At 46.5% G+C, this 23036-nt stretch overlaps 1 protein-coding gene across 1 annotated transcript in view; it reads left to right on the forward strand.

Annotated features, from left to right (window-relative positions):
* The first annotated feature begins 275 nt into the window (after window positions 1–275).
* The window catches only part of hecw2a (HECT, C2 and WW domain containing E3 ubiquitin protein ligase 2a), a 44872-nt gene continuing 22111 nt past the window's right edge, over window positions 276–23036 (forward strand). Inside the window, exons 1-9 of the mRNA XM_069698752.1 lie at window positions 276–440; window positions 11000–11703; window positions 16039–16146; window positions 17093–17187; window positions 18368–18434; window positions 19937–20106; window positions 20224–20363; window positions 21109–21209; window positions 21300–22153. Of these exons, the coding sequence (XP_069554853.1) occupies window positions 11325–11703; window positions 16039–16146; window positions 17093–17187; window positions 18368–18434; window positions 19937–20106; window positions 20224–20363; window positions 21109–21209; window positions 21300–22153 (1914 nt within the window). The 5' untranslated portion in view covers window positions 276–440; window positions 11000–11324. The remainder of the gene's footprint in view (window positions 441–10999; window positions 11704–16038; window positions 16147–17092; window positions 17188–18367; window positions 18435–19936; window positions 20107–20223; window positions 20364–21108; window positions 21210–21299; window positions 22154–23036) is intronic.

Consider the following 23036-nt stretch of genomic DNA (forward strand, 5'->3'; position numbering starts at 1 on the left):
CCGTTTATTGTGTTGTTAAGTCTCTGTGTAGGCCATAAACTGGAATATAATGCGGAGCAGCGGCTGTAAAGTAGTTTAAAGTGAGAATGTAGGCGCTGTTGAAGTACTAGTACAGCTCCAGATTATTATTAAATCCAATAGGACATAATTGTTTCAGTGCTCTGATTGGATGTGTCTGCGGTGTAATTGTTCTACAGGTTGACTACGTCCAGTCTCTCTCTCTCTCTCTCTCTCTCTCTCTCTCTGTGTGCAGGACGTGTCTGGAGTCGCCGCCCACTCTGGCTTTTTCCCACATTAATATGCAGTGTATATACTGTATGTTATCAACAGCCAAAAGTCCGATCTCAGGCGCTACGATCCTCTGAATAAATCCCTCCGCGCCCCCCGAGCACGAAGGACTTACTCCACTGCAAAGAACCAAACATTACGCCATCCTTACGGTGAGCTACGTCTTTTTTTTTTTTTTTTTATTTTTATTTTTTTTTGTATTTCTTTTAGACTGACAGCAAGTTGCATGCTCTGCCCGGTCTGGTTCTGTGCATCTGCCGGGGACTGCAGCGCATTGCGATGCAGAGCGAGAGGAGGGAATAAGGATGTGATGCCTGTATGAGCTGCACGCTTGAGGCTCGCAGCAGCAGCAGCAGAGTGCGGGAAGAGGTGGTGGCGGAGTTTGTGTGCGCACACACCTCTGGACGCTGCTACCGAGGAGGACCGAGGAGGACCGAGGTGCCTCTCTGCAGCGCCGCAGCGTTTCAGAGGGATACCGTCTCGATACGTGACTCCGAGCTCCAAAAAGCTGCCCTGGATCTGAGAGGAGAGGGGAGGGGAGGGGAGGGCAGGGGAGGGAGGGGAGGGGAGGGGAGGGCAGGGGAGGAGGAGGAGGAGGAGGGCGGGGGGGGCCCTATAGCGCGGCACCCCGCCCGTCTCGCCTCATTTGGACTGCAGGGATAACGACCTAAACCGTGATATCCCCCCCGCGCCTGAAAGCACCGAGCAGGTGTCACCGTTTTCCTCCGTCCCCGCACCTCTGCGCCAAAAAAAAAAAAAAAAAAAAAAAAAAAGGTAAGCTCTGCCACCCGAGTGCGCCGTCGGGAACCGTGTAGGTGTTTCATGGCTTCCAGCAGTGATGGTCATAATGATGATGATGATGATGATGATGATGCTGCTGCTGCTGCTGAAAAGCAGCTGAATCTGTCATTAAAACACCCGCAGCGTCGTCCTCCGTGGACCGCGATGTGGGTTTTCCGATCGCTTGGCGCCGAAGGGGCTCAATGGTCGATTTTTTTTTTGGGGGGGGGGGAATTCATGCATGCGCGTCTTGTTGAAACAGATGCATAAAAAGGAGAATGACGTAGGGGATTCCCACAGTAATCCAATAGCGCGCGGTGACACCTGCACATTCCGACGGTGCGGTCCAGATATGGCCTGCTCGGTCATGTGCGCAAAGCGGCCGCGCGCGGGCCCTGGCGAGCGCACGGATTGACTTGAAACGATTAAACTTGGAGACAAACTGTTATGCAACGTGATTTTGCTGACGTGATTTCGCCACGAGCGGGGGTTACCTTCGCGTCCTTTTATTTTTGTTTTCCGCTGAGATGTTGGAGGCTGGGGGCTGATGTTTACATTAACATGATGATGATGATGATGATGATGATGATGATGATGATGACCTGCTCACACTTAAGTAAAGCCCCACTGGCATTTATTGATGTTCAAATCGTTTTGCAGTCACAACTGAGGTTGCGTGCTGCAGGGCCTTGTACAGCTAAACTCCCCTTTGAGATCTTCCAGTATAAATTGTTTATAAGCTTCTTTTTTCTTTTTTTTTTTTTTTACCGCTGTGATCTGCTTTCAATGTAGGATTTGGGTGAAAAACTTGCTCAGCTTTCTTTAAAATATGACACATTGAGCAGATCTGAAATCTGAGACGAACTGGAACTAAATGCCTGCAAAAAAAAAAAAAAAAAAAAAGCAGATTTCCTCACTTGACAGAATTTGACAGGGGTTGGATGTTTGGTCCCGGCCGAGGACAGCACCTATAATGTCAGCTGGAGATGAGTAAATACGCCCTTGGAGTTTTTAAGCTGTGGGTGGGTGGATAACGTGAAGGTATGTTCCTCGTATGAGGGTGAGAGTCTACATTACCTTCCTTCGTAGGGTGGGAAATATACGCAGATGTTTGTGACTAGACGGACTATCCGGTGTCACCGACACATCATCGCACCGTGCCCGTGAAGGAGTGAGAAAGGTCACTACAAGACTCCGTCACAAGCTCTCTTCTGCTGAGTCTTGATTGTCCACTGCATACTACACTGGGTTGTGGATGAGTGGCCGGTCTTGGTGGATTGTGATCACAGTAGTAGAGTTCGGATCAGCAGTCCTCTGTTGGCTCTGTTGCTTACGTGAGGATGAGACGCCGTGGAGTGACCGTGTCACGGTAGTTTGTTCATACGGCTAATGATCCCATTTGGAAAATAAAACAGGTCTGTCCATTAGTAGGCGTTAGTATTTGTTGCCCCCCCCCCCCACACACACACACACACACACACACACACACACACACACACACACAGGTGCGTGTTACCCGAGTCTTCTTCTTGAAACGACAAAACAGCACGGGAGTGTATAAAGCCCTCTATAGGACCACCGTGTCCTCACACCCAGAAGAGCTGTCTCTTGTGCCGCTGCACCAGACCTTCATCATCACCTTGTGACACCGTCGTCGTTTGGATAGGTCGAGCCCCCCCCCCCCCCCTCCCCAACTACCCGGTCAGGTTTAGGAGAAGATCTGGTTTGGGTTGAAATAGTGCTTTCCATCCAACTGGGAGGTCTGAAACTGGAACTGAAACACCACCTTAAGTCCGATTTCGTGAAGTCAGAGCATCATCGACAGGAACACAAAGCCGTCAAAATACGGTTTATTAGCACTTTTGTCTTTTTCATGACTCGTTAAATCAGTTGCACGCACGCTTCTGTCCAACTTCTATCTGTTGACATGTTGCTGCCGTGTTTATATACGCGGTGTTTGTATCTGCAGAAAATACCAAATAATGCGTTGTTGTCAACCGGTACGGTAACAACGGCTGGCCTTGCTTTTCCCACTTGTTGTACTGGAAAACAGTCAACTTGTTCCCACTAATGACATTAAAGGACGCCTCCATAAGTATCTTAGTTACGTATTTAAAGCGCACGACTTATGATAAATACATTAGGTCAGTTAAAACATGTTAACGTCGGCTTTTGTTTTCTCTCGGGACACGAACGTCATGTTCGCCTTGTTATAATCTGTCGCCCGTCCTCCTTCCTGTGAATTACTTCGACCACTAGAGGTCCTTTAAACCCACTTCAACAATCTACCGGCGTCGGCGTGACGACGGGCTCGAACAAACTGCTCCCGAATGACATCTCGTCAACTCCCTTAGTTTCGTCGCACGTGTCAGAAGAGAGCGACGAACCTCGTCAGAAGTCTCATCGCTACGTTCGGTAGAGTTTGGTCCGCACGGCCGGAGGACTTGATCCAGCCTTCACCGGGAATCGCCGGCCGTTGGCCGCGTCCCGCTGAGCAAAGACGTCGGGTTGTTTTGAAACTACCGGAGCAGCCTTTGTCCATCCGGTGTGCGCCGAAACCGGCCGATTTAGAAACGGCTTCAACGTCGTTGCGCTTAACCGGCGACTCCGGTCGCTGATTGGTCCGCCCCCCTCCCCCCCCCCACCCCGTTTTTTAAAGAGCGGCTGAGCAAGCGTGAACACAAACGGGGTTTCCAGACTGTAATCGCAGAGAAGAAAACTGAAGCTGAGAGACATCCACCGAGGGAGCCGGGCCAGAACGCAGAGCCTTTCAAAATCGCTGTTTTCACAGCGGACGTCTTCACTGGTCCGAACCTGACAGGCACGGGCGCTGCTTGGTGCTACTCGTAGCGCTAACGATGACGGCGTTCAGTGAGCCGTGACAGAGTGCGCAGTACCAAGACGCCGAAACTGAAGCAGCCGAGTGGAATCCAACCATCCCCTTATTTTATTCGTTGGACGCGGGCGCTCCCTCCGGCCAGCCCGGCCGCTCAACGTTGCTGCGCGGGTTCGCGGCGATCGCCGTGTCAGACGTTCTGATCCGTTCTGCGAGCTGCAGTCCAGCGTCAGACGAGTCGGTTTGAGCATATTCAAGCGTCGGCTGCTTCATCGTAGGAATTCTGCCACGTAAACAAAGTGGTGCTGCGATCAGAACAGCTCTGAAAACCAAACCTATCGCAGGGTTCGATGCAGATTGTCTGCAGGCAGGATGTTGGTTCTTTAACACTAATACCTGCTGCGCACTTACAGGTGCAACACTTGAAAGGATATTCAGCTGCTTGCTCGTCCTTAATTCATCAGAAATTATTTTACTTCTTTTTTTTTTTTTAACGGAGCTACATTGCAGCGTGAGCGAAGGTGTTGTTTGAGCCCCGGTGAAATGTGATGGTTTGGTGCAGTGGAAGTGTCGTGGTGAGAGTGATTGATTATCGTTAATCAGAAACGCTTTATTGCGTCAGACGACACGTTCACGGCTTCACTGGCTTCACAGGCCCGTAAAGTGTCGGACAGAAATAGAAGTAGCCAACGAGTCAGATGTTAAAACGGGAAGTGTCACCCTGCAGTGATGTCACTAACCGCCTCACCGCTCCGTGTACCGGTCATTATTAATAAATGATCAACTTAACCCATTATCATCCAGTTTCCTCCTTAAGCGGCGTAAATGTGATTAAAATAAACGTATTGATATTGTGTGTGAGCACATTCGTGCTTATCGGTGACGTTTGAAGCTTATACTTTTATGGGTACGCTGACAAACATTATAGTCAAATGAAGTTTTCAAAAACATAAATTCGCAATGATTCTATTTTCCACACGATTGCGTCTTAAATGAGTCAAAGAAAAGGAAAAAGACCAGAGCAACCCAAGCACACCCGTCTGTGTACAGTTTCTATGGTTTCATAAATCCGCACGCAACAAGCCACATTTCCTTTTATAGTCAGGTCAGCGTTTTGAACTCGGAGCGGACGACATCAATCAGTCTTCTGGCGTAAATGCCGTTTTCTGACTCCGCGAGGCCTTTTCACGGAGGGATACCTCCCGAGGAGTGACTCGTCGCAGACACGTCCTCCCGGGGGGGCGACGTGTTCAGTGAGACACCCCCCGAGCTGCACTCTCTCCTTCTGGGAAGTGGGACCAGTCAGTGGGACCAGTCAGTGGGACCAGTCAGTCAGTCTGGCCCCGGCAGCATGTGGTCTGTGTTGTGTCAGAGCGACTGACGGAGCTGCATCGTCCGGCGAGGCCTCGCTGCAGCGAGTCGTAGTCGCGTGGAGCGCTCGGTCTTCACCCACCTTCAGCTTCATGTTTAGTATGACGAGCGTGTCTTCATCTTCTCAACCGGGAACTCTGTTTGGGATCGGAAGGTGTGTGTGCGCGTGCGCGTGTGTGTGTGTGTGTGTGTGTGTGTGTGTGTGTGTGTGTGTGTGTGTGTGTGTGTGTGTGTGTGTGTGTGTGTGTGTGTGTGTGTACATGATTCAGTCCAGCTTCAGTTTGTGCGTAAAACTTCTTTGTGCTGCTTGTGTGTTTTTAACTTTACGTGTCAGTGAAGCACAATAAGATCTCAGTGCCAGTGTGTGTGTGTGTGTGTGTGTGTGTGTGTGTGTGTGTGTGTGTGTGTGTGTGTGTGTGTGTGTGTGTGTGTGTGTGTGTGTGTGTGCATGTGTGTGCCAGCTCCCCAAGGTGCCCGTTTTGTCAGGCTGAAAAGTGCTGCAGTCACCTCCACAGGGGCACAGAGGGGTCTCTCTGCTGACACCAACACACACACACACACACAGGTGGAGGGAGGAGGAGGAGGAGGGAGGAGGAGGAGGAGGAGGAGGAATCCCTTTACTGACATCATGACACCTACAGCTCACAGAACACACACAGGGGGTGTTAAAGTTATTGATTATTTTCATTATTGATTCATCTCAGGATTTGAACAGTTTGCTCTCATTAATAGTTTTATCTATTAAATGACAGAAATTGGTAAGATGTGCCCGTAATGACACCCAAGATGACGTCTGCATCATGTTACGTCATCCTAACACGACAAACGCCTTAATAATATTCATGCAATACGTCATAAAACACAGAAAAGCGGCAATTTGTTTCCAGTCAGAGGCTAAAACCCGCAGCTGTGAACACAGTTTGGTAACTCGGCTCGTATTAACGTTCGCTCAGCCACTCCGAAAGGCGGACCAATCAGCGACACGTGTCGGGGTGGTTAACCGCGTTTGTCCCGCCCCTTCTCCACTGTGATTGGACGGCTGGTGACGGTGACGAGCGCAGCGTTAACTTTTCAACTCGCCAAACGCTCAGCACCTCGTCAAGCTGCCGGTGTAAATGAAAACAATTTAGAAAATACGCCGTACTCTGGAAAACAAACAAAACGCTTTGCTGGACACGTAGGTGGTCGCAGCGGCGGCAGAGTGACGGCCGGTTTCGGCGCGGCGCTGATTGGTTAAAATGACCCAATTAGTTCCTAAACATTTTGGGCCTTAACTCTTTAAAGCAAAGTAAATGCGGACATTTAAGCACCCGTAAAACGACTGCATTTCTGGTTTTTAGAGGCCCGAGGAAGTACATCATTGTGTTTGTCTGTGTAACAGGGCAAAGTGTACAGTCCAGACACCGGGACGTGCAGCAACAGCGCACGAAAAGAGCGCTTTTGTTGGACATGTTGTTTACCAGTTGCATGCTCGCTGTGCAGACATCGCCGGGCTCCAACAGACTATTACTCACAGCCTCAGTTTTTTTTCTTTGCCGTGATTACAGTCTGGAAGTCCTGCTCACGTTAACGCTCGCTCGGCCGCTCCGGAGGGCGGACCGATCGGTGACCAGCGTCGGTGTGATGACGTTGAAGTTGGCTGTGTTTTTTTTTTTTGCAGCGGTGGTAAGAGTTTCAGGCGGTTCCGGCTCAGCCTGATTGGTTAAAGCTGCTCCGGTAGTTTCAAAATGAACCCGAGGTCCACGCTCTGTAGGATGCAACGACTGCAAACGGTTCACTTGTAAAGCGTACCCGGATCCATGCATTCATGCGGGGGAGTTTGCTTTTTGTAATACCAGGCTCGGGCGGACAGTCCACTGTCTCCGATTTTTTTTTTTTGCTGCACGCAGATGTCAGAGCCTCGCAGACGTGCAGACGTAGTAACCATGTCTGATAAATATTCTTCTTACTGACAACAAAAAAGGCTTTTTCACTTGTTTAGAAGCAGCTGGTGACTAAAGATTCGTGCAAATCTAACGCAAACTGGAGTAAACAGTTGAAGACTGAGGCTGAAAGTTCGTGCTCACGTTGCTGAGTCTTTACAGGACGGCGCGACTTATGTGGGATTGTCTCAAAACAAACTGCATTGTGTGCGTGCGTGTGTGTGTGTGTGTGTGCGTGCGCGTGTGCGTGTGTGTGTGTGTGTGTGTGTAGGTCGAGCAGTGTGTGCGCCTCAGATTGTGAGGACTCAGCGTGCTGTGGGAGGTGCAGAGCCATAATGTTACCATGGTGCCCGTCACATGGGACGCTAGACAAGACAGACTTTTCAAGCCTCTGATTTCATAAATAATAAAAGGAAAAACTAAGCAGGGCTGTGACAAAGAACGGCGGTCATAGTAACGTCTGAACACCCGAGAAAAAAGACCCCTCTGTGCCGTCCTGTTTCTGGGGATGCTGTCTGAAGGAATTCACTGACCAAATGTAAGAAAACAACTGCTCCGGCGCAGTCTGGCAGCTCCGTCGGACCCTCCGCTGCAGATGTGCTTCATTTTTAGTATTCGCTGCACAGCGGCGCTGAGTGCCAAGTGTTTTGGTGCCTAATAACAGAACGGCGCTCAAATGACGGCCTTCGCAAGACAGGTGTCAAATTTAGCATCGTCCCAGAGAAACGGGAGGAATTGGAAAAGCAAATTTCAAATTTTTTTTCAGGGTTCTCTCACACAACACTTTATCTACTTCCTGAGAATCAATCCCTAATCCAGGTCAAACTGTGCAGAGCAGCGGAATTGGGATTATAATGGGAGTCTTTTAGAAGAAGAAAAAAGAAAAAGCAGTGGAAGGAGTCCGGATTGCTTAATGTCTCCTCCTGAGGTGATGTTTTGGTCTGCGCTGTTTGCAGCCGGTACGCAGACTCCTCCATCCTCTCTGTTTTGAGTGGAACGCCGCGTCTCCCGCTCCACTTCAGAGTCAGACGATGCTCGGCCGACACGGGACCACAGGAGCACTTACGTAACTGCTCACCAGCTACAGATGCGCTTTTTGTTTTGTTTTGTTTCTTCTTCAAACTAAGCTTCTGCTTGTTTATGGACGTGGCCCCTCCCCTCCCTGCTGGTGCTATATGACTGCGGATGAGGCCGTGTGCACACGTGAGCTGGATTTACGTATTCCTGCATCTGTGGTGAAGGTTTTATCCTGTCATAAATCCCTGTATGAGGTTTGTGTGTGTGTGTGTGTGTGTGTGTGTGTGTGTGTGTGTGTGTGTGTGTGTGTGTGTGTGTGTGTGTGTGTGTGTGTGTGTGTGTGTGTGTGTGTGTGTGTGTGTGAGAGAGAGAGAGAGAGAGAGATGGGGCCGCGCTCTGGTAATGTTGTTGAGTCAGGGACGTCCAGGCTTTCCTCATGTCAAATGCAACAGATCTTATTTCAATATCAAAGCCCGGGTTATCCAGAAACACAGGCGGGCCCGCACACATCAGCGCAGAGGCCAGTTCATCATCTCTGTTCGGGCTGCTCGAAATGCAAAGTGAATTGATTCGGAAGCTCAAGAGGAGCCGTATATACACTTTATTAAACTATTGGTCTTCCCAGTTTCAGCAGGGGGAATCGCCTTCCAAATGATGTCCAACCTCTGCATGGTGAAGAATTTCAATCCGCTCGTTAGGTCTGCTGGCAAATCAGCCCGAATCACAATCAGAGTGGGATTAAAGAAAAGTAAAGAGATTAAGATTAAAAACAGATTATATTGTGGACGAGAAGAAACGTCATTTCACCCGCCGTGATGCTCCGACCTCAGTTTTGTTCTTTTTGTCACTGTGGTAGATCCAACAGAGAGAGATGCTGGTAGGTGCAGTGAAGGGAGGGCAGAGAGCATGTTTACCGAAATAACAGTCAAATTTAGAGATTCTAGGGAATGTAATATTTGTGGTCACGACCAGGCTCCAGAACCTCTGTGTGTCTGGCTTCGGTCGGTCACATTTACTTGGTTTTTCCACGACGGACAAATTTTGTTTGTTGACGTTTGTTTGATGTTTTGTTTGTGAACGGCCGTTATAAAGCCTCGAGTTGGGGTTTTGGCCGTCGCCATCTTGCCTGTTCTGAGCGGTTTGGAGCCAGAAGTGACCATATTTATATTTATACGGGGCATGATGTCCTCTGGTTCTCAATCAGATCCACCCCTCCTTCCTCTCCAGCACGTCCAAATATGGTCATTTCTGGCTCCATTAAACCGAGAAGGTGACGACCAATTGCCAGACTGGAAGCTTTAAAACGGCAGCTCACAAACCAACGGGTGACGTCTCGGTGGGCTGCCACTTGATTTGTACAAATTTAAGTAACATTAGTTATTTAAATAGCATATTTAAGTACAACAAAAGTTGCTGCACAACATCAAACAGAATTAGAACAATGAGGAAGACTTGAAAGCTTTAAAACAAAAATGAAAAATGGATATCTCTGACCTTCAGAGGTGCTGGTAGGCGTATTTTTCTATCTTTGGACACTCCCTTGTTTCTAGTCTTTATGCCAAGCCATAATAACTGGGTACTGGTGCTATTTAATTATGTAGCAAACAAGCATCGTCTCGTCTAACGTTGGCAAGAAAGCGAACAAACTGTTGAACCATTTCTTTAATATCAAAACGTAAGATGGAGCATGAACTGTCAGTGACGCTTTGGGTTTTCAGTTTGCTCACTTCAATGCTATTAGCTTTGCAATCCAATTTTTTTTTGGACTAAAGACGGTGTATACCACCTTCTTAGGGCCTGCAGACAAGGCAGCACTTTCAAAGCATTTCTAACAGCTCAGCTTTAGAGACGCACACACAGTTCAAAATACCAAAGATATCAGGGCTTAGCTCAGACTACGGCTCACGTCGTTTTCCAGTGACTGCACCAGGCAAATATTAGCTGAATATTACCAAACCCTCCAAAAAAAAAAAACAACCTCTGCTTCTCTGCCTTTCTAAAACAGGCTCCCTCTGGCTAGATTGTGAAGTCACATGCCATCCTTCCTTTAAAAACAAAATGGCTCTGGTTGAGACTCTGACATTGCTCCCCAGACAGTTCCCAAACTGGCATTTGCTGATTGAAGAGCTTCCTGGGAGGCAGATACAGCTGCCTGTCTGCTCTCGCTGTTTTTACTGAGGCAGCTTATACTGACAGAAACCATAGAAACCATCCTGCACAGATGTGTGTGTGTGTGTGTGTGTGTGTGTGTGTGTGTGTGTGTGTGTGTGTGTGTGTGTGTGTGTGTGTGTGTGTGTGTGTGTGTGTGTGTGTGTGTGTGTGTGTGTGTGTGTGTGTGTGAGAGAGAGGGTTGTGTTTATGATGATTTAAAGATTTCCTTCTCCACTGGTCTCGTGGAGGTAATGGATTTCAATTTCGATCGTTTCAGTTTGCTCTTCTCCACATGGGGTTTGACTGTTTGTACGACCGAGAAGAAAGAACATATACATTAAGTAAATAGTGCATCACGCTCACCCCTCACTATTTAGATACTAGTAAGCATTAAGCTATTCAAAAATAAGAGACAATGTCAAGTGTTGTCAGAGGAAGAAGGATGGAGCGTAATGGTGGTGCCGGGTTATTTGTATTGGTGGCAGGTTCTCTGACAGCAAACAGCTCTTCTTCTGACGAATGTTTGTTCAGCCATTTGTTGATTGCCACTCACAGCATGTGTTCATTGCGTTTGTTGTGTGAGAGCAATTTTGTGGCTCAGTGATTTCTGTCTGTCTCTGTCCTCCTTCCCCAGCTTCGGGGTCTCTTTGCCGTTCGATAACACGAACTGAGACCGTCGGAGGACATCTTCGTCGGAGGACCGAGAGGGCAGATGATGATGGGAACCTTTTTGGGGAAAGAATCCACACAGAGTTTCTGAGGCTCCCGCCTGTTTCCAATCATCACCTCTTCAAACTGTTTAAACGTGATGATTTAAATTGAGTCAACACAGATAAATCAACAAGATGCGTCACCGCGTCGACAAGCCGCCCAGTCGATAAGACGCTCCTCTTCTTGTTTTGTTTTTTTTCATTAATAGTTTGTACTTCTCGTAGTTGCCTCTTCTCCAGTCGCACAACATGCGTCCTTCCCTCGCCACGGCGGTCCTACCGCCCAGGACCCGGTCCCACAACCCACCCAACCTGGCCGTCGGCGGCCGCGAACACCTGTCGGCCCCTCGAAGGCGGAGCCCCCACCTCCGGCACACGCTGAGCCCGGAGAACCTGCGAACCCTGGCGGAAAGGGGCGGGGCATCTGTCGATACCGTCTCCGTCGTCAGCAGCCCTATCGGCCTTCCGCGGGCGAACAGCGACACGGACCTGGTGACGTCCCAGAGCCGCTCCTCGCTAACGGCATCCACTCTGGAGTACACGCTGAACCGGGGCCAGAACCTCGTCATATCCTGGGATATCAAGGAGGAGGTGGATGCTACCGACTGGATTGGGCTGTACCACATAGGTGAGATGATGATTTTACATATTTGGTTCCTACTGGAGCTTCTTTTAGCTCTTGTGAGGCAGGTGAAGGTCAAATCTCAAGTCGCGTCACAAGTCTTAATTAGCAAATTCCAAGTCAAGATGCTGACCATTAAACCGAGAGCCTCTGAGCAGTTTTCTCTCAAAGCAATGTTGGTAGCGCTCGTTACGCAAGTGAAATCCATGCGTAGTCCTAATAATAAATATGCAAGGTATGCAGCTATCTGAGGCCACCTGTTGCTGTTCTATAAATGTTTTAAAGCTCTGGGATTTTAATAAATCAGAACTTGAGACTTGAATATCTTCGCTTTCGACTCTGAAGTCAAGACTTGAAGAGTTCAGACCTCAAGCAGTGTTTTCAGTGGAAAGGAAATATGTGACATTACTCCTCCTCTTCACATGTTGGCGGGGTTATCAGATCATTAATAATGACACTCTGAATGTCTACATTGAATCAATGATACCAGGAAATATTTCTGATATTCACAGCATCGATTTATTTAATCAAGACGACAACTAATTAATTTATTAGAGTAACAAGACTAGGTCAAAACTTAGTAAACAGTATGGTTGCACAATTTAATTTGAAATGAGGGCTTTTAATTTGAAATGGATACAGGATGTTGCAGCATTCAGCCAATGGTGATTTAAGCTGCTTTCCTGTATCAGTAGACAGTAAGATTGCATTGTGTGACTGAATACGTGATGGTGGTATAAATTCAGCAGCACTCGACATGTTTGGGAGGACAAACAACACTTCATGAGAAATACTATGTTTATGTATATTCTGGGTCCCTATCAACTGGTCCCTAACCCTACCCCAAGCCATGATCATCACAGCGGAGCCTCAGTTTCTGAGAAGTGTCGATACGACAAAGAGTAAAATGTAGAAGTGCTGGTACTGCATAGTGCTGCTCAGTACCAGCCCCAATTATAAAGTTGTACTTTCATTGCATGCCACATGATGCGCGATGGGTCTGATAAAATCTGTGTCACAGCGTGTGACCACTCGTAAATAATTAGAGCATATCAGATTGTGTGATAAACCCCTGGTGAATTGCAGGTTTGTGATTATTCAAGCAGAAATGCTGACTTTTATCATTTATTCACACTCCTCTGTGTTTAGAAAATGAAGCAATCGCAACACTGGAAATCACACAAGGGTCCAGTTTATCGAGCGTTTATCTCTACGTAACATGGCATTCATCAGCAAATGGTTTTATTAAGATGGTTGTGTTGACATGCCGTCATTATTTACAGTAATCCATGTCAGTTCAGGAATTCTTACCTTCCTTGGTTGCTAATTATAAACAATAACTACTGACCTTGAAAATACATTTTTTTAAATATCACATTTACATAATATCAAAAGAGTTATGGTAAGATCTTATTCTAAAAGTTATAACCTTGTGTTTGCACATCAATTGCTTAATCTCCATGACAACTGAGCAAACAGCATCTGGTTATCTGAAATGGAACTGAGTTGTTTTCATTTAGTCAAACTATTAAAAAAAAATCTAAAACATGAATTTAGGTCTAAAATGCTTATTAGAAATTTGCACTTATAATTTGGGTTTGTCGACATGGACCAAAAATCACATCTCTGTACTTTTAGGCTGAATAGGGATTCATGATATTATATCTCAGTATTTACAAAAAGGTTGGTTATTAAAGTCAAAGCCACAAGTGAGACGACTCCAGCGCTTATTGAAATACACTATGATCAAAATAAAATAGTTTGATAATATATACCTCCAAAAAAATGACTAAATGACAAATCATATAAAAAAACATTATTTTTCCTCTCTTAATCTAGCTAAGCTGATATATTTTTTCATTACAGCAGCTTTCTCCCGCTCACTATCCCGCACAGTGTTTCTTATCTTGAGTTATTCCTCTGCCTCCTTCAGATTCAACGTCACATGTAATGAAGGGAGTTTATTTGTCGTGATGGAAGCGAGGCTCAGTGAATTGGAAGTGCATCTCTGCACCATAAAAACCAAACCGTTAGCTGCAGCAGCCGGTGCGAGCGGCTTCTTTTTCTCATCCTTTATCTCACATGAAAATATATCAATATACCTTAAAAAGTCGATATACCAAACAGCCCTAATTATAACCTCCCATCGTCCTGTGTAGTCTGTGCTCCAGATGTTTTTCACAGCAGATATTTGGATATGTCATAGTAGGAAAACCAAAAGTGTTAGAAATAAATACAAATAATAAAAATTAAATTAACTACTCTGCGTTGGTTGGTTGGTTGGTTGGTTGGTTGGTTGGTTGGTTTGTAGACGACTTTCAGACTTTCAGGTCAGCCAAGTCTCATTTTTTAAGCTCGGACTAAAACTAAATCTGATTATAAGGAATAAAGGACACAGTTTGAAGGGTTTTCTCAGCCTACCTCTACACTGATCTTGCCCCCTGAAATATTTTTGCTTGACTGTTTTGGAAGCTCACAGGCATTCAAGTCCCGAGCTGATTTGACCCGACCCGTCCTCGAAGCTTTTCAGCTGATTCTTGTGTTTCAGTATCAGGAGCTGAGAATAGCCTGGCAGAGTCTTCTGCAGGAGCTTCCAACTCCGAGTCAATACTGAAACATTATCTGTTAAGACTTTACACGGGACTGGAGGCTGAGTCAACATGTAACAGCTCTGCCTCGGTGTACGATAACACGCACACCATCACAAACCGTGCACGACTCCGAGCCGAGCGGGGTGGTCTTCAATAATGTACGCTAATCCTGCTTAGAGACAGGAATTTGACAGGGGGGGAATACATTGACCCGTGTGCTGAAGAAGGCTATCAGGCTCAAACTGTCAGGCAGATCTGTCCATGATGGTGAAAAGTAATACAGCAGCAATAGTGCACAATCAGCACATTTGTTGTCTAGAATCAAATCAAACCTACGCTGTTTTGCTCGCTTATTAAAGAGTCCCGATGTCACAGAGTCGCTGTTCCACCAGCTTCTGCAAATCAAAGCAGCAATTACTTCATCGTGTTTCTGTAAAACGTCACACGTGTTCATGTGAAGAACTCAAAGACTGAAAATAACCCACGACCCACACGTTCTCCAAAGAGCAGTTTTGAAGTTCGGTTCCGGTTGGACGTTGCTGCTGTGGCAGACACCAATTTTACTCATAAAGGTCAATTCGGTCTTCAAGTCTGACAAAAATTCGACATGACGGCATGATTGCCAAGTTCATAACTTTGCCTTTTTTTCCACCGTTCGCTGAAGCAGAAAATGAAAGTTGTCTCTTTACACCAGATAATTAGTGGTATAATACAGCGGCGTTCAGGGAAAACTCTAACCTACGAGCTGATCGGCACGATGTATTGTGTTAGCGACGGATAATGGATTTCTGAAAACAAAGGGTGCCTTTGGCTTCCGAAAGGTCGGACGAACCTGCGGCCCAACACGGAGCTGTAGATTGTGGACACCGTGTAGTTACCGCTATGAAAGAGTGGACCTCATGATCGTTTTAACTTGTTTACCAAAACGATTGGTTTCATTCCTGATGACCTCCAGTGAGGACTTAACTCATCCGGATTAAGCTGATTGAATTGACCTCCTCGACGGGAATACCGCACGGGAGAAGCGGAGTGTAAAGTGCTGGTGCCGGACGGGGCGTCGGGTCGTCGGGTCGCTTCGTATCGATCACGAGGCCGCCAGGACTTCATTACCTGCTCCGGGGTCTCGTACCCCAGAGGAGCCGCCGCTTTCCTCGACTAAGCAGACATTCAATGATAAGCAACCCGCCCCCCTCGAAGTGCTCACATACACACACACACACACACACACACACACACACACACACACACACACACACACACACACACACACACACACACACACACACACACACACACACACACACACCCAGCACACACTCCTCCCTGGACTCTCTCCACCAGTCAGCTGAGTCCGGCGCTTCATCAATCTGTGTGCAAAAAGTGCCTCGTACAGCGGAATTCCCCCTCCCCGTTTTTAACTCAGGAAGTTTGGAGTTCGTCCTTCTGGTTAGAGGTTGGAGAGACGCTATTTCGGGAACGGATTTCACTGATTAAAGGAGAAACTTGTGTTTTGGAAGACATGAGTCCGCAGACTAAACATACTGGAAGGCGGAACAGATGCAGCTCGGCTGCAGTTTTGTGCTGCACGGACACAATGCAGAGCTGGAAAAAAAAAAAAAAAACGGACATCTGTTGTTTGATTTAACATCCTTTGGTCTGAAATCAACACAGCATGAAGCGAAATATGTCTTAATTGTTGAATGAACAAGCACCCATATCTACTGGAGCTAACGGTGTTCCTCCTCTCCAGATGAAACCAGTCTGTCCAACGTGTGGGACTGTAAGAACAGAGGGGTGAACGGCACCCAGAAGGGGCAGATTGTTTGGAGGCTGGAGGCGGGGCCCTACTTCATGGAGCGTAAGTTTCCATGTTATACCCTCCTTTGTGAAAAAAAAAAAACGTTCACTTAGTTAATTGAAAATGAAACGCAAAATATTGAATTAATCAAAATGTGAATGTTTTTTTGGGCATACGAGGGGCAATCAGGAAGTTTCGAGAATGTTTCTGTTGCGCACAAAAGGAGCGAAGCGCTGTGATGTGCAGGGAGACGAGGGAAGCTTGAACTTTAATGAGTGAGGACTCCAAGTGACGTCACTTCATCAACGTCAGCACCCGAGCTCCACACGTTTTTGTGACCACCGGTGCGTACTTACTTACAACTTCATCACAGACCTGAAACTTGATCAGTGAAACATCAGATTTCGTCAACGGAGACCCTTGAAACGCGTCAGAAAGTCTACGCCGACGAAGCGGTGAGTCGGGCGAGATGTTCTGAGTGACATTCAGGTTTCAAGATGGGCAGAACGTCCGAGACCGAAGAAGGCGCGAGGTGCAGGAGCAGCGAGGTGAGTTTTCTTTGACGTTGGCGAGGTCGTTGCGCCGTGACTTCGTCCTCCCAGCGTCAGACTGTCAACACCGAGTTCCTCTGGGACCTTCTGAGGGAAAACAGTCGCTGCTCACCACCTGAATGTGATGAAACACCATTTGGGTCGATTCAGTGACGTAACTCTGAATACTTCATGAAAGTTACAGCTTCCTCCGTGAACGTCAGCTTTACTCTGTTTGTGCACAACAGAAACAGTCTCAGGAATTTATTTTTTTTGGGTTGCACCTTGTAGAAGGTAAAAAAAAAAAAAAAAAAGGATCTAAAGTTTCATGTAAGTTTTCATATAAGCAGCAATTGTTATGATCATATGATTTCATGAATCATAATTATCCCCAAATCAATACAAGACCTTTGAACATGACATGTAAAGTTTCAGTGTTTTCGTTACCAATAACTCTTTTTCTACTTCCTCTGCAGCTGAGACAAAAATCTGTTTCAAGTACTATCACGGAGTGAGCGGAGCCCTGAGAGCAACGACCCCCTGCATCACTGTGAAGAATCCAGCAGTCCTGGTGTGTGTGTGTGTGTGTGTGTGTGTGTGTGTGTGTGTGTGTGTGTGTGTGTGTGTGTGTGTGTGTGTGTGTGTGTGTGTGTGTGTGTGTGTGAGAGAGAGAGTGATATACTGTTGAGACAGTTGAAGATTATACAAAAGAATTGTAATTATTTTTTATATTACTGTTTTTGTTTACATCAGATATCAGACTCACTTCCTGTGCAATATATTTCGGGAATTTCAGGGAATTCTGAAAACTCTTTTCCAGACAGGGAAAGTCAGGGAAATCGTTTTGGTCCAAGTCATGAAATATCAGGGGATTTTGTTTGCATGTTATATCTTAGTCGGCATTTATCAAAATATAATATTTTCCATGCATGTGGCTAAAATGTTAGCGATCTAGTCGTTGTCAGTGTGCATGTTTGATAGCATCAGAAAGTGAAACTGTAGCTTGCGAGGTTGCAAGCTAATTATCGTTATTGTTAGATACATTATTTTCCTCCGCAACCAGGATTTAGACTTGTATTTAATTCTTTTAACAGAAATATCGCTGTTTCTTATCTGCTCAGCACAGGCAGCATGTTTTTATGTTCATTACAGGTAATGGAATTTCAACTTTTATCGTCAGGGAAAAGTCAGTGACATTTGACTTCGAGTGGGAACCTTGACTATTGGTTGAAACCAGGGTTGTTGTTCAACACCCACTGCAGATTTGGGATGTCAGAGTGTCTTTGAATGCAACGTCAAACACGGGCCGTGAATCAGACGTCGGGTTTCCGCGAGTTGAGCCTTTAAAAGCTGGAAATCTGTCCGGAAAGTTCTGGTGTTCCTTGAAAAACGGTTTGCCGTCATGTAAAGTCCACATGATCGGAGCCTCGCGGCGGTTCAGGCAGCCATGTAACTCAGTGTTTTTTTGATGAGCTCAATCAATCCCTCACTCACATCCTGCTACTTCAACTTTGAGCAGCGCATCCTCGCCGCCGCACCGCTGCCTGCCTCTCAATGAATGTAATTCCCCTCGACCTCCCAAGTCCTCTCCTCTATTATTACCATGTAGATTTATGTGAATGTAGCCAGATAATCACAGGTGTGTTTGTGCGGTCGGTCGGTCTTTGGAATATAAATTTGTCCTGAGCCTTCCCCCCCCCCCCCCCCTCCCTTGCGGTTGGCCGAGTGTGACGCTGTCTCTTCTCTCACAGGCGGAGGGGCTGGCAGAGCAGGTGGGCGTCGAGCATCCTCGCAAACTGATCAGCTTTACTTTGACGGGTGAGTGTGAGACCTTTACATGTTTGTTTTCAAAATCCGGAGCAAATGTGGAAGCGGAGTCGGGAAGTAACTTTAACAAAGCGCTCAGAAACGCAGAGCCGACGTTGGGATTTTAGCAACAGGATGCCGTTTTAGTGTCGTCTTTGTCTGCAGTGCCTGCAGGAAGAGCCAGAGTAAACTTTAAAAGCTGTTTTCAGGAAAACACAGAGGCCTTAGAATTGGAAGAGGTTTTTTTTTTTTTTTTTTTTTTTTATCTTGCCGGAAAAAACCCTGAATGTTATTAGTTTTCTGTCAGACTCGAGCAATATCCGGATTATTTTAATGGGTTTACAAGAATAGTGTCCACCTTGCTAACACAACCCACTTTCACCTGTGTTTTATTGGAAATGCTTAAATACAAGGGATTTGTAAATGTGGCATCCACCACCCGACCATACACACACACACACACACACACACACACACACACACACACACACACACACACACACCCGCACACACACACACACACACACACACACACACACACACACACACACACACACACACACACACACACACACACACACACACACACACACACACACACACACACACACACACACACACACACACACACACACACACACACACACACACACACACACACACACACACACTCACACACACACACACACACACACACACACACACACACACACACACACACACACACACACACACACACACACACACACACACACACACACACACACACACACACACACACACACACACACACACACACACACACACACACACACACACACACACACACACACACACACACACACACACACACACACACACACACACACACACACACACACACACTCACACACACACATGCATAAAGAAGTAGAGACTTGTGCAGAGAACTCAGCTCAATAACTGCCGCCTTGGACAGAGCTGGTAAAGTTGTCTTTAGTTTCATCTTTGAGATGAGAGCCGTTGTTTGTTCTGCACATCAAACATCAATCTCACTTCGTCTGGCCGTTGGTTATTGATCAGTGGATGGCCGTCTGCTCTGTGTGAAGCTCTGCTTCGCTGTGGAAGACTTGAATGCTAGCTTTACCTGCAGAGTTTGTGCTGCATCTCATCTTCATTTATGATTTGAAGAAGTTCCACTCAAAACCTCTCGACGGCCGTAGTCGTCTTTGAGTGTTTCTGCTGTTCAATTCCACACAGTTTTACCTGCAAAGCTCTGGAGCCTGTTAGTAAAGTGTTCTTCTTCTCCTTATGTTGTTTAATGGCGGCTGGCAAACAGCTTTTAGGCCATTTACCGCCACCTTCTGATGGGAGTAATGCACTACAACCAGGCGCCCGTAAAAACAGGGGAAATAAAGAAGAACAATAGTCACACATGATAATATTTTTTTTTTTATATTATCACGACTATTCGAGTATACAAAAATCATGTCCCATCCTATTAAATACCGCCGTCTGGACTGTTTTTGTTTCAGATCTTCGTGCCACCGGCTTGAAGAAGGGCATGTTTTTTAATCCTGACCCGTACCTGAAGATGTCCATCCACCCGGGGAAGAGGAGCGTCTTCCCCATCTTCAGCCATCACGGGCAGGAACGACGCTCAGCCATCATCGCCAACACCACCAACCCCGTCTGGCACGGGGAGGTGACGCTCACGCTCTTTCATGCAGAATCTTTTTTTTTTTTTAATGTTTTTATTATAATTATCAGTCAGTGGACACCTTTACTCTGACACACGCGTTCTCCGTCTGCCTCTCTGCAGAAGTACACGTTCGTGGCGCTGATGACGGACATCCTCTATATCGAGGTGAAGGACAAGTTCGCAAAAAGCCGACCGATCATCAAACGCTTCCTGGGTCAGCTCACCATCCCGGTGCAGCGGCTTATTGAGAAGATACCTGGGTGGGTGACAAATATATACAGACATGAGCTTACTCACAGAATGAGTTCAATCACAAATACATGGTTTTATGATCTACTTATTTACATTATTTAGAACCCAACGGATGCAAATTGAATCAAAATTCCCACCCAGTCTTCACGGAGCGTATTCATTGCAGAGAGATGCAGCACATATCCTAGGAATCTGCACGGCTTTCCAACAGTGTCAGTGCCTCGTCTGTGCGAGGAAGTGTTGCAGAGAAAATCAACTTTCAAGTTGCATCAAGTTTAATCATTTCATGACATTTATTTTCTGTCAGGCACGAAGCACATTGTTTTTTTTTTAAACTGCTGAGTCATTCAATGTCCCACAAACATGGTTCAGATTCTGCCAGATTCTAGACAATCTCCTCTATACAATTATAAACCGATATTTTGATTGATAACATGTTATGGTGAGATGTAAAAGCATTATTTTATAGACAGATTCAATTTTTTTTTATATATATATGAAAGCTAATATAAAAAAATCTCTTAGTGTTATCAAATTAAATGATGAAAGATTTAGATAGCCTAAACTGTCCTGAAAAAAACAAGATATAGCATGAATGGTTAACCCCCATAACGACCAAGATATGTGTTTAAAAGAGAAGGTCGTTAAATTACCTCGAAAACAGCCAATAGGGTTGCTGTGTACTGTGTTGAAGTCACACACCAGTCCTCTGTGATGTTGTATCTTGGTGTATCGCTGTGTTTGACTGTGCAGCGTCCAGCCTGTGAGTTTCTCCCTGTGTCGACGTTTGCCCACCGAACACGTCAGCGGGCAGCTGCAGTTCAAAGTTGAGCTCACGTCGACGGGGCCGGACGGTAAATCTGCCTTTCAGCTGGATTTGAACTGTCTTTACTGCACAATGTGTTTTCCTGAAAGACGATTTCAACCTGTTGTGTCGCCTGTAGGTGCCTCTCCTGATTCCTTCATCGGCCTTCAATCCCTGAACGGAGCTCCGGGGACTCCATCTGACGATGAGGACCTGCCCCATCACCTTCCGGGCGTGGTCTCTGCAGGCCCCTCCCCTACCGGTTCCCATGGCTCCCACAGCATGTGGGAAGGCGGAGCCACAGCGTTCCCGGAGAAGGAGCTGCCTCTCGTCGGAGCACAGGGTGGATTTGCGGCACCAGGAAGCCTCTCAGGCCATGAGTTGCTCCAGAGGTCCCTCATTGAGGGCCTGGATGCTATCGAGGCCCCTAAAGGCCCCGGTGAAAGACCCCTGGGTGCTGCCTCACCTAAATTGCGCTCTAGTTTTCCCACCCACACAAGGCTCAGTGCCATGCTGCACATCGATTCAGACGAGGACGATGACCGGTCCGGAGCCACTGACATCTCTCCAGTGCCGTTGTCACCGCTGCTATTTAACGGCGAGCCTCCAGATATCCCCGATGACGACGACCCGTTTCCGGAGCTTCACACGGAGCCGGAGCAGCTGGAGCACTCGGTGCTGGAGGAGGTGCCCGAGGGGGCGGGTGCCGCGACAGAAGACGTGCCCCCCGGGGCTGAGGTGGCCCCGGAGGTGGATGCAGGCCTGGACTCGGAAGACATTTTGGAGACGGACGTTTTCCTCGAAGTGGAGGAGGGTCCGTTCACAGAGGCTGTGTCCCATCATGCTTTGCCACCGGGCGGAGAGGTACCTGATCAAGGAAGGGGAACTGCTGAGGACCCCTCGTCAGAAATCGACACCTGCTCGATGGCAACGGCCCCTCAGACGGTCTTCTCATCGTCAGAGAGCTGTCCCATCACGCTGACCACTGCTGTGGTGAGTTCAGGATCCTCTGAACCCTCCGTTTATATATATCACTACAAATCTACAGATGTCCCTCGGAGAAGTGCAAGTAATAATGATCTTTTAAACATTTTTATTAGTCTGTAAAATGTCATAAAATAGTGAAAAATGTCAGTTTCTTGGCACTGAAAGTAACATCTTGAAATTGCAATATTTTAACATGCAGTATTCTAATAGTTCTGTTTGTAGTATTTTATTGTTTCTTACTAAAACTTTGTTTTGTTTACAAATTTATTTATTGACATTCTTTCCATTTGATTTTCTTTCCTTATTTTTCAAAACGTATGTTAAATTTTGCATTACATCCACGTTAGCTTGTTAGCGGTCTTCTTCCCTGTTGATCAGCGGGATAGCGTGAAAAAAATAAGTGAACTGTGTCAGTCCTTGTGCACATGCAGCCTCTCGTGCATTACAAAACAAAGAATCCACTCGTGATTTCCCGCCTGCAGATCTAAATCTCCACTTAAAGAAACAACCTTTGTTTTCTATTCAACCGCTGAAAATCAAATACATAAATGTTCTTCTATAAATCATGTGACAACACAACATAAACGAAAGACGCGACGAAAAGGACAGGGCATTTTTCCACTCTGAGGTAAAAATGTTCCCATTTCCCAGTTGCTCATGAACGCACCATAAGAAACCACTGAATTAATCATTCAATTTATCGACCTGTCGGAGTTCAATGAGTGGAAATAAGTGTTTTGTAAATACTCGTATCCTGAATATTCCTCTCCACTCCTCTATAAATACACCTAAAACTTGTCGACTTTTTGCGTGAGATTTATTGTGTAAGATCTGCCAGTAAATCTCTCAGAACAGCGACAACATCAAGGGAGAGATGAGTTTATAAACA

This window comes from Brachyistius frenatus, unplaced genomic scaffold (assembly GCF_029030835.1).
Source record: "Brachyistius frenatus isolate BFR_SWC_R1_liver_20210118 unplaced genomic scaffold, ASM2903083v1 Contig_28, whole genome shotgun sequence".
In the NCBI taxonomy this organism is placed as follows: Eukaryota; Metazoa; Chordata; class Actinopteri; family Embiotocidae; genus Brachyistius; species Brachyistius frenatus.